Source organism: Mustelus asterias, unplaced genomic scaffold (genome assembly GCF_964213995.1).
Source record: "Mustelus asterias unplaced genomic scaffold, sMusAst1.hap1.1 HAP1_SCAFFOLD_43, whole genome shotgun sequence".
Taxonomy (NCBI): domain Eukaryota; kingdom Metazoa; phylum Chordata; class Chondrichthyes; order Carcharhiniformes; family Triakidae; genus Mustelus; species Mustelus asterias.
In genome coordinates, this window is record NW_027590120.1 from 326,822 (window position 1) to 337,957 (window position 11,136).

Below are 11,136 nucleotides of genomic sequence, written 5' to 3' on the forward strand. Positions count from 1 at the left end.
AGCAAGGTGTGGTCTCTCCAAGTGCATCACTCGATATCTGGTTTCCATGGCAGTGATAGATCTCTTTGTGGTTGTCACCGCTGTGATATTCAACCGGATTATTGGCATTTAGTTTCCATTAAGTTTATGCCGTTGTCTCCAGCTCGTACTCTGAGTACTGTGATAATCTATGCAGTCACGGAGAGTTCTGCCTGGTTAACCGTCGTTTTCACCTTTGATCGTTATGTAGCCATTTGCTGCCAGAAACTGCAAGCAAACTATTGCACCGTGAAAACTGCAGCTGTGGTGATTGGAATGGTCTGTTTGTTGAGTTGTTTAAAAAGCATTCCCTGGTATTTTATGTATGAACCGCTCTATGTAATGAACAATGTGCCATGGTTTTGTAACTATAAAGTCAACTTTCTACACTTCCTTCTCATGGACAGCCTATGACTGGTTTGCACGTATATTAAATCCCATTCTGCCATTCCTTCTGATTTTGTTGTTTAATGTACTGACCGTCAGACACATCCTGGCGGCCAGTAGATCCCACCGTCGACTCCGGGCTCACAGCAGTGCAGATAATCATAGTGATCCAGAAATGAAGAACAGGAAGAAATCTGTTGTTTTACTCTTCGCCATCTCGGGAAGTTTCATTCTGTTGTGGATGACATACGTTGTGGATTTCCTCTATGTGAAAATTACAAATGAAGCATATTTCAGAGGATCCAATTTCAATGACCCATAATTCATTCGCCAATGAAGTGGAAACATGCTACTGCTGCTGAGCTGTTGCACTAACACGTGTATTTATGCAGTGACGCAGAGGAAATTCAGAGAAGAGTTTAAACATGCAGCAAAATGCATTGGCAGTCTCATTGTAAGCATAGTAAAGTAGAAAATCCAAAAGTTTTGGTTTACATTACAAATCGAAATGTATATTTTTATCTCAGAATTTTTCGCCTTGACTTGTGAGGTGAAACTGGTCTTCGGCAGCTCTGTAAGAAAACTATCACGAGTTTCCCTTTTATTCCACTGAGGTGTCAATTGAAGAAAGTTGTATCACCTGTAAAGAAGGCAGCTGCTTTCTGGTCACCAGGCTGATGTAACCTTTCCCTTCCATTCTCTCTCCATCCTTCCTTCGAGATTTCCTCTTAAGAAAATAAGAATCGGGAGAAGAGAGGCCACTCGGCTCCTCCAAACAGTGCTGTTATTTAACATGTTTGGGACCAATCTTCTTCATGAAACAATAAATCTGCTCTGTCCCTTCATCCCTTAAACCACTTAGTGCCCCAAAATCCATCAACATCAATCCTGAACATGTTGAACAATTGAATAACCACAGCGATCACATAGTGAAATCCAAAATTATGAACAATTTGAGAGCAGCTATTTCTCATCATCCCAGTTCTCCTTCATTAATCTGAAACTCTCATCCTTCACACTATCTGGATGGAGAAATAGCTTCTGAGTATTCACGCTGTTAACTTCAAACAGGAGTTGAAACATGTCACAGAGATCTTCACATGATTTGAATCCAGCCACTATATACCCATACTATTCAATTTTCACCCGGTCTCTCTCGCAGTTCCTGCCTCCGGATACAAAAAGGATAGTATCAAGTATCAAGTGAAGGTCTTCAGAGGTCAGAAGTGAAATGCTAAAATAGATCAGTGAGGAACATTATTTGATGATTTGTCCTTGCATGAATCATTGAACTAGTTTAAATGCAGGTACTCTTTCTTTGAGAAAACATTCCACACATTAAGGCCATCAGGAAGAAAATCAGCCGGTCACAGCCCTCAGGATCGTCAAGGTTTCAACCAAGTGGCTTCTTAATCTTCGCAATTGTCACGCATTGTCTGCCTCTAATACACATCTGTTATGTACCCTACTAATGTTAAATACGAGGGTATCCCAGAACCAGGAGGTGTAACTTGGAACACTGGTGCTTAATGGTTTATATTTCAATTTGGTGTCCATTAAGTACGATATGCAAACCCGGGAGGAACAGTCAAGTCTTGTTGCGATCATTTAATAGAGAACATTTATTAACATAAAAAGAAAAGCGCATGACAAGCATGATGATAAAACACCAATACAGTGCACGTAACTACACTAATGGCTATAAATACGCACGTTAACATGAAGTAACCCCTTCTTTTCCCCAACAACCAACTTTTCCTGAAATCTGACATGCCCCTTATTGCCAAACAGCAACCAATATTATACAACTGTATGAGCATCTAGAGCATATAAGTTCCAATTCCCTGAACGATCACATTGAAGTTACCTCTTCCACACCTGATCGTATTCCCCCAATCATATATGTAGACCCTTGCTTTTCTGACTGGCATGTTAATTCACTTATCAGTACCCCCTTCTTCCAGCTGTCCTCATAAATTTCCTTTTAAAAATTTTATTACCCAATTTTCTTTTGTTTTAATAAGTTTATTCCTAATCTAAATTTTTCCCAGAATCGTAGGTGCGATCTGGTTTGTTTCCTGGCTCCTCGTGTTGAAAACCCTTGTGCCAATCTGAAGGATTTATCCTTTAGGGAATGGAACAAAGGCATATAAGTAAAACAAAATGAGTGTGCAGAGGGAGTTGCGCTCCTGGATAGTGGACAAAGCAGAAAACGAATTCACACAGTCAACTGAGGACGACATTTGGAATAACAAAGATGGAACGTGGCATGATCTAGGGCAAAGCAACCTCCTTCATTGGAACCCCTTCCATGCATTGACATATATCAGCCCTCGTTAACGCCTTTTGTCAAGATGCATCACCTTAAATTCCAGCTTTCACTCATTTACCAATTCTGCTAGCCTGCACCGGTCCGTTTGCAGCTGAAAGGTACAATTCTCAATCTGTGACACATTTCGAAATATTTAGAAATTTCAATCAATATAACAAGAACACGGAACATATATAGTGCAGAACAGTGATGCGAGCACTGAACTTTGGGGGATCAACCATTGTTTATCACCAAAAACTAGGTTACATTGACATTTGTCCCTGAGGCAAAAGGGGCAAAAATGAAATTGTCCAGATTACTGGATTGAATAGAAAATAAGACTATTTTGGGATGGACTACAGACTGCACGCTCCCGAAGTACATATGTACATAAATCGCAACATGTTAGCATTGCAGATACGGTACATATTTAGGAAGGCAAACAAAATGTTCTGAATATACAGAGTGTTGGTGAAATCATCGCTCAACACAATTTTCTTGTCCTGAATTAAGAAGGGTTATACGTGCATGGAAGCTGTTCGGGGAAGATTCACCACGTTATTTCCAGAGAACATTTGCTTGAATTATGGCAATATGTTTAGTTAGAAGTGCCGACATACACTGGAATATCGATGAATGAGAGACGATCATTTGGAAACATAACCTTTTCTCAGCGTGTTTCACAACATAGATGTGGAGATTGGAGAAAGGGGAACTCGTGGCACAATTTCAAAATAAGAGACCTCCAACTTAGCAGAGATTAGGAGGAATTTCTTCTCTCAGATGTTTTTTTGTGGCCTTCCAAAGATCGAATGCTGAATTGGACATGTTTCTGATCTACAACTGAGTCAAAGGATACGGGGCGCAGGCAGGATGGTAGATTTAAGTCTACAGTTAAATTAATTGGTGGCAAAGACCGATGAGCACATGGTTTTCAAAGAGCAATAGCATTAACAGCTGAATGAAATGAAATTCCACAGTTATTAGGAACTGTCGGCTAGTGAATATAGGTAAATTGTTATTGCAAGGAGCGAGCCTGGAATGGAAGGGCCGAAAGCTTGGATGTGCTGTAATGATTCTGTGATTGTATTCCATGTGGAAGGAGGTGGATGAAGTAGAAAATCTCAGCAATAGTGATCATAGTATCAGAAATTGATGTTACCAATAGAACGGTTGTGGGACAATATAAAATAAAAACTGGATGAGAAACCGTGTCACCGAATTGAGGAGAAATATTGATCCAGTAAACTGCAATCTAATACCGCTAGGCACTAATGTATTGGATCAGTGGGTGTGGTTAAGAGAAAATTAATTTTGTTACAGTTGCAAACCGTTGAGCACGACGTAAGTCCAGCTGAGAGAACAACAGTGAAAATAGAGAGGCAGAACTATAGAAAACGATAGACAGAAAGAATAGAAAGAGAAAGAGGGACACACACACGCACAACACATAGACAGACAGACAGACACACACACACACACACACACGCACACGCACACACACACACACACAATAATTCAGCTCAGCTTCTGTCAAATGCCAACCCAGAGGATGATAATACTCGGAGATAATTAATACCATTGCATATCAACGGGAGATGAGACCGAGTGCAATGCGTCTGATGGAGGTGATATAAACGGGAATGTGAGAAAAGAAAACTGAGAATGAGGGAGCGAGCGAGAGAGAGAGAATGACAAACCTAGCAGTCAGGCATGCGGGAACCACATAAAGAGATTTGCGAAAAGAGTCTGAGCAGGTGGAGAAAGCCCAACCGACGAGATAGTGAACCAGATACAGACAAATTTAACTGTTGAATGTAGTTAATAGAATGTACATCACATTGCTGCGGCAGTTGCAAAATATCACAACTTGTGTGGAGTCAAAACGCCATATTAGAAAGAAGGAACATTTTTTGTACGGGTCTCGACTGACCTGGTAACGTTGTGTGTCCCAGTACACAGTAATACATCGCACTGTCAGAGAACTGCGCATAGTGAATGCTTAAAGGAACAGTTCTTGCTGTGTTATCTAAAGTAGCATAAAGCAGCCGCTTCCCAAAGGCAGTCACATTTTTTCCAGTACTCCTTTTTTCCAAAAGATATTGAGGGTGTTTCTCTGGGTGCTGAATATACCAGAAGAAAGCAGTAGAAGTATGTGATGTCGAATAATTGCAGTTTAGCTTCACACTGTCTCCGTAACTCACTCTGATACTCGGTGGATCCTGAAACACTGCCTCCATTTCCTCACTGGCCTGAATGAGAAGAATGAATATCGAAGTCAAAAAGAGAAAATGATGCATAATATCAGAATACAGAACACAGCAGCAACACAGCTTCGGACCCTTAGTAATAGGTTTATAAAGCCTGCATCACCCACCCTCCACCTCAACAGTGGAACTAAATGAGCCAAAACCTGAAATGAGAACTTGAATGTATATCTGTGCGACCGATGAGCGGAAATGGCAACTTAGATGACAGAATGACAGGTTTTCTGACAGATGTCACTTTCCATCAGCCCTCCAATCTATATCACTAAAATCGATGACCTGATTATCACTTTGTTCTTTGTGGAGTTTGAAGCGCGCCTATTAACTGCCACGTCTCCTATATTAAGGCAGTGATGAAAATTCGAAGACTTCTTTGGGTGTAAAGCTCTGTGAAGTCCTGATGTCATGAACGGCGGTATATAAATGGAAGTCTTTCTTGATTGCCTTTGAGAGACAGCGTGCGAATCAGAATCAGAAGATGGGATGCAAACGTTTACACTGAGTGCATTTTAACCGTTACATCAAACTCAATATCAGGAGTTTCTTTCTCAGTATCTTTCGGAATCTGTACATCTTCGTTTCACTCTATAGCTCTTCACCTCGACAACCCTATCTCTGAACTTATTGTGTCCCTCACCATGTCTCTGCACCGGGAAGGAAGATAGTGGAAGAAATATGCAGACAAATTATGCAACAATAGTAATGGAGATTTATATTGTCTCGTATTAATTCTATGCAAGAAGTCGGTAAAGGAGGTAACCGAATAGCTCCTACGATTGATTTTAGATGCTTGTATAATCCGAAATGTTGGAAGAAACACCAACAAGGGAAGATTTGCTATTGTATCCTGTAGTCGGGAAGAAAGCAGATCAGATCCGAGAAATAACTGGAGGGGAACGTTCAGCAATACAGATCATACTTCCTCATTAAGAGGTTCGAGATGAGTAAGTGTTTGACGGAAAACAGCTAACCACTTGATACAGTGACAGGTATCCTGAATGGTACACAGTGAACCAGAATGTTTGAGTGATTCCGGTAGATGACTGAAAATTCAATAAAGAAACTCTCATGTCTGTTTGAGCTACATTGCTGGAAGTAAGCTTACCAGCGCTGCTCCAATTACGTTTGCATGAGGAATATGGAGTTTAGGGAATGCAGTTGATGAAAAGATCAATAATTGTCTTCGAATCCATACAGTGCAAAAGGAGGCCATCAGGCTCCTCGAGTCTGCAGTGACTCTCCGACAGAGCATATTTTCCTGGTCCATCACCGTAACCCCACAGATTTATCGTGGCGATTTATTCTAACCCACAAATATTTGACAAGTTGGAATGCTGAACGCATCTAACCTGCACATCATTGAACTGTCGGAGGAAAAGGGGCACCCCATACAGACACTGGGAGCATCTGCCAACTCCACGTAGCCTGGAACTGAACCCGGATCCCTGGAACTATGAGGCAGCAGTGCTAACCACTGTGACACCACTGTACCAATTAATGACAGCCAAGCACGCACGATGGGGTGAATGACCCATCGCACGATCTGCAAATGTTCTGAATTTACAGAATTTCTTTGGTGGTTTACACACTTCGCTGTGCGGAAGTGAGCAGTGAGGATAAGGTGGTGCTGCTCCATTGGATGACTGTCAATGAAACGCAAAATACAGCCATGGTCTGCTCCGCTACTTTTGCCTTCACTGACTTTGCCCGGGTGCAGACAGCAGCGGAATGAATCGCTTCAGTAATTGCTGATGGCGAGTTGTGGGGCTGATCAACAAGGAAGGATCACTGCTTAAATCTGGTGAACATTATCCATTTCCAAACAATCCAAGAGCGGAGAACACACGTGATCTTAAGTTTATGTCGTTAACTTTAGCTGTTTCTTATTCACTCCGCCATTCACATGGTCTATGGTAATGACGGATTCATTAAATGAGACAAATAGAAAGGACACATTGATTTTCAGGTATCAATGTGAAAACTCCGCAACGACGGTAAGTCACGCCACCTGCTGGTGGTTTCGGGTAGCTTTGTTTGTCGAGTTTGTCAAAATCGGTTGTCACCCCTTGAATTATTTGAATTAATTTCCAGTCATGTGATAGCGATAAGGAGGTTTACAAAAAATGAGAGGTTGGTATAACAGAGAGACGGAAGCAATGAGACAGAGTTATGAGGAAAGTCACACGAGACACAGAAGGAACCAGAAAATGCGATTCTTTACAGCTCTCGTTTATTGGCGGGGAATATCCATCAGTTCCGGCAGCGTAGCCAATCCTGTCTCTGGGAAATGCCCCTCAGTTTCTCAAAAAATAAAACCAGATTATAACAGGGGCTACCCTTTACACTAGATTGGAATCATCAGCAGAATTAGAGCATTTTGTTACTTCGTATCGAGATGTATACACGGAAACCATGTGTTCTCCATGCTCCTTACTGGTTATAATGATCTTGCTGCCCGGCGGGTCCATTATTAAATAGTAACCATGTCATCCAGTGGTTATTTTTAAACCCTGACTTTTGAGCCAATCTGTATTTGTGTGACAGGAATGAGTGGCAAAACTTCAGTGTTCCAGGTTCATTTCGAATTAACAATTCGGGAAGGACAGTGTGGACTGGACTGCCGTTACTTGATAACCTGCACTACCCCAGCTCTCCTCTGGTACATGCAGTATTCCGGGGAAGCTCCGAGATATTTCCTGAAGAAATATAGCTTAGGGGGTTACGAAAGGTCCCCAAACGGAGGTTTTCTGCAGATTTGCAGAAGGGAAATAAAACAGTTCCTTATATCTCGCGGGAGCTCTTCTGTCGGATACTGCCGTGTATTTCCGTGCGATGGAGCACACACTGATACAGAGATAGAGCGGATCCAGTCCGAAACCCCCCAGAATGGGAGTTCCAGTTGGTGGCCAGAAGATGGCGCTGTCACACCGATCAATAGGGACAAGAATTAAACCCAGTGAGAGTCACAGAAAAGAACAAAATATAACCCCCCATGAGAAGAAGTGAGGAACACTTGCGAAATTGTATTCGTTGATTTTAAGGCGCGTTCATAATAAAACTCGCCTTCGGAAATCTATTTGATCTATTTCGTTCAATTAGTGTTTTGAAGCTGTTTCCATGCCTGTCTGTAACACTAAACAACTCTTGTTCATCTCCCCTTTTAGATTTCTGGAGCCTTTGGCCCGAGATCAGAGTGTGTTGTTGGGTCAGAAACAGTTTATGAAAAATGAACAGATTTCAGAACTCATTGACTTTGATCATTCAATTGAATTTCACAATCTTTCCCGAACAGTATTCGAATACTCATCTGATTTACAGAAACGAGGAGCAGCGAGAAACAGATGAACAATGCGGGTATGGTAAGAAGTTTAATGCTACCCTGGTATTAGGTGGAGACAGTCAGGGAGATGTGGAAACTGGCTGCTCTGAACTTCGGATTTATTTGAGAAATCAAAGTCGCAACTTTATGAAATGTGTTCAGGGTGTGGAAGCTGTCTGGAATATAGCAATAGTGATCAAATAAACGCTATGAACAGCTCACCCTCAAAGGCCCCCAGAAACTGAAAAGGGAGATGGAGCGAGTGGTGTTCAATATGGTAAGCAGGCATGGAAAAATAAGGAAAGGACAAATAGGGACTTCGGGATCAGAGGACGTCACACAAACATGGAGAACTGTCCGTCTGCTGTGTGTGTGGCGCTTCACGGCCAGGTTTGACGGATGTTTGGGATTTTATCACCCAGGTCTGATTTTAGAGGAATACAGAGTTGATTAGCAGCAGAAGGGACGATTTAATTGACACATTCATTATGTGATGGACTTGTCGGCCTAAAACGGTTCTGCAGTTTGTTTTCTCGGCCTCTCCTGGAAACAGTTGGGTGACAGTTGATCCGAGGTGAATATGGTTTCCTGTCGGTTTGTGTTTGAGCGGCTGACAGCGCCGCTGCTCATTGTGGCTGCATCTGCCAGAAGTTCTATACAGCAGCGAGGAGCTCTGACTTATCCTGCTGAGACAGTTTTTGTACAGGAGTCAGGCTGCTTTCCATCACTGTGAGGCTGAAAGCGCAGTAATACACGGCCGCGTCAGACAACTGCAGATCCGAGATAGTCAAACTGATGGATTTCTTCGAGGTTTGGAGGTCAGTCGAGAAACGGATTTTAGCAAAATCTGCTTGATATTCATCACCCCCCGAGTGCTTTCTCAGTATGTACTCGGGCTGGGAGTCTGGATGCTGTCGATACCAGTATAAAATATAGTAGGTTTCTGCAGTATCATAGTTGCAGTTTAATGTCACCGCGTCTCCTTCTGGCTTAACATCTGAGGACAGCGACTGAGTGACAGAATCTCCATGGCTCAGACCTGGAAAATATGTTCAAATAGATAAAGAAAAGAGTGATGTGTACTCAACAGTAAGATTCAACCCAAGTTTTGGAAATGAGAAAACTAACGTGATGCCCAGAAATACCTGTTAGAAATGCCCCCCACACAATCCAAATGATGAGTATCTTCATTGTCTCTGTCCGCTCTGTAAAGGAGGAATCGGATATTTGAAGACACCCATTCTAATCCCCACCCTTAATAATCTGACGACATTTCTCAGAAAGCTCACGCGTCAGTTCCGTGTCTCGCCAGTGGCTCCGTGAGATTGATAATTGCTCAGATGACTGTTAGTGAATGGAAGCTCTCCAACCTGTCCTCCATTCGGTGTCCCTGTTGGGCGAATTGTTCCGCTTTGGAAACGGGATGTCAAGAAAAAAAAACTTCATTTTGTTATTGGAACGGAGGAGCAAGGAGTGTTGATTGATTTGGTGGATTTCCAATCAATGTTCTGTGCACATTCTCTTAGCTTTCGCATCCGAGCATTAGTGCCTGAGACTCCAGTGAGAGTCCAGAGAACGGTGGAGGCTGAGGGCCACAGAATAATTTTAAAGCTGAGTGAAACCAATATTTTAACTAAAATTTATGCCACGGTTCAAGAAGATCAAGGCAGCAAAGTGGATTTAAACGGAAGATCAGATGAACTGTAATCTGACTGAATGGTAGAGCAGATTTGCAGGCAGCCGAAGTTTTATGTTCGAATGTTCAGAAATCAGTGGATGGGCTGTGAGATACTTTGCAATCTTCGTTGTTTTACTAAAGGAACAGGGAAGTCGATCAGTGAGCTCTAGTTGCCTGTTTATTGTTCCTGAGATAATGTAAAAAGTGTACTGTGGATGTTGTACTGAAACTCGACAGTGCCTGAAATCAGCAGGGTTAGGATATCAAATTGTTATAGTGCAGCTAATTATGAGATTGCCTTTTCTTCAAAGGTCCACTCAGGGACAACAAGATGCACTTGGTAGTTGTGGCCCCATCTCATATAATATACTGGGAAGTGTCAACTTCAAGAACTTCCGTTTTTTCTTCTTAATCATTGTCAACATGGAGTCACTGGGAAAGTAATTCACGAACCCAGAATGATGCTTTGGGAAAAGTAGTTCAATCCCATCATATCAACTGGTTACATTTAAATTCGATTGACGAGAAAAGTAGTCAAAATTCTACCCCAGCAGCTGGTTAAATTTAAATGTGATTAATTGATATTGAAAGCTACTCGCAATGATCGTTCCGAACGCGATCACTGCAAATCCACCTGGTTCACTAATGCACTTTGTGGAAGGAAATCTGCCTTCCTAGCCTAGCCTGGTCTGTGTGTGACTACAGAACAACTGTAGTCACATAACTAACTCTCAAATTGCCCAGCCCGTTTCGAGGACAATTAGTGATCGACAAAATCTTGGACTTGTGACCAACACCCAATAAATATTTTTCTTTAAAAAGAGTGGTCATCATTTGATTAATATACCTAAATTACAGCAGTCAGGAGAACAGCATATTCTTTACTTTTAATTGGGAAGGAAACGCTAAGTGAAAAAGTGATATATTGACGAGCAGAGGTCCTTCTCCCGAATCAGTAACGTTGCAGCTCAGGAAATATTCTCCTGGAGTGGAAACACAGATTCACGCCCCCACAACGCTCATAGATCCACCCGCATTTCTGATACAACCAGTGCCAAACAAGTAAATCAACAGAAGTCTCTTCATAGAATCCCTACAGTGCCGAAGGAGGCCATTCAGCCCATTAAGCTTGCACCGACAACAGTCACACCAAGGC

The 11,136-nt window shown here is 42.1% G+C and overlaps 1 gene segment (V, D, J or C); it reads right to left on the reverse strand.

Annotated features, from left to right (window-relative positions):
* Window positions 1-564: 564 nt before the first annotated feature.
* Window positions 565-9,493, reverse strand: LOC144482858 (T cell receptor alpha variable 38-1-like). The segment is given in 5 exon segments: window positions 565-669; window positions 2,796-2,849; window positions 4,921-4,968; window positions 9,007-9,341; window positions 9,448-9,493. Coding segments are annotated over 5 exon segments (588 nt in total).
* Between the last annotated feature and the right edge of the window lie 1,643 nt (window positions 9,494-11,136).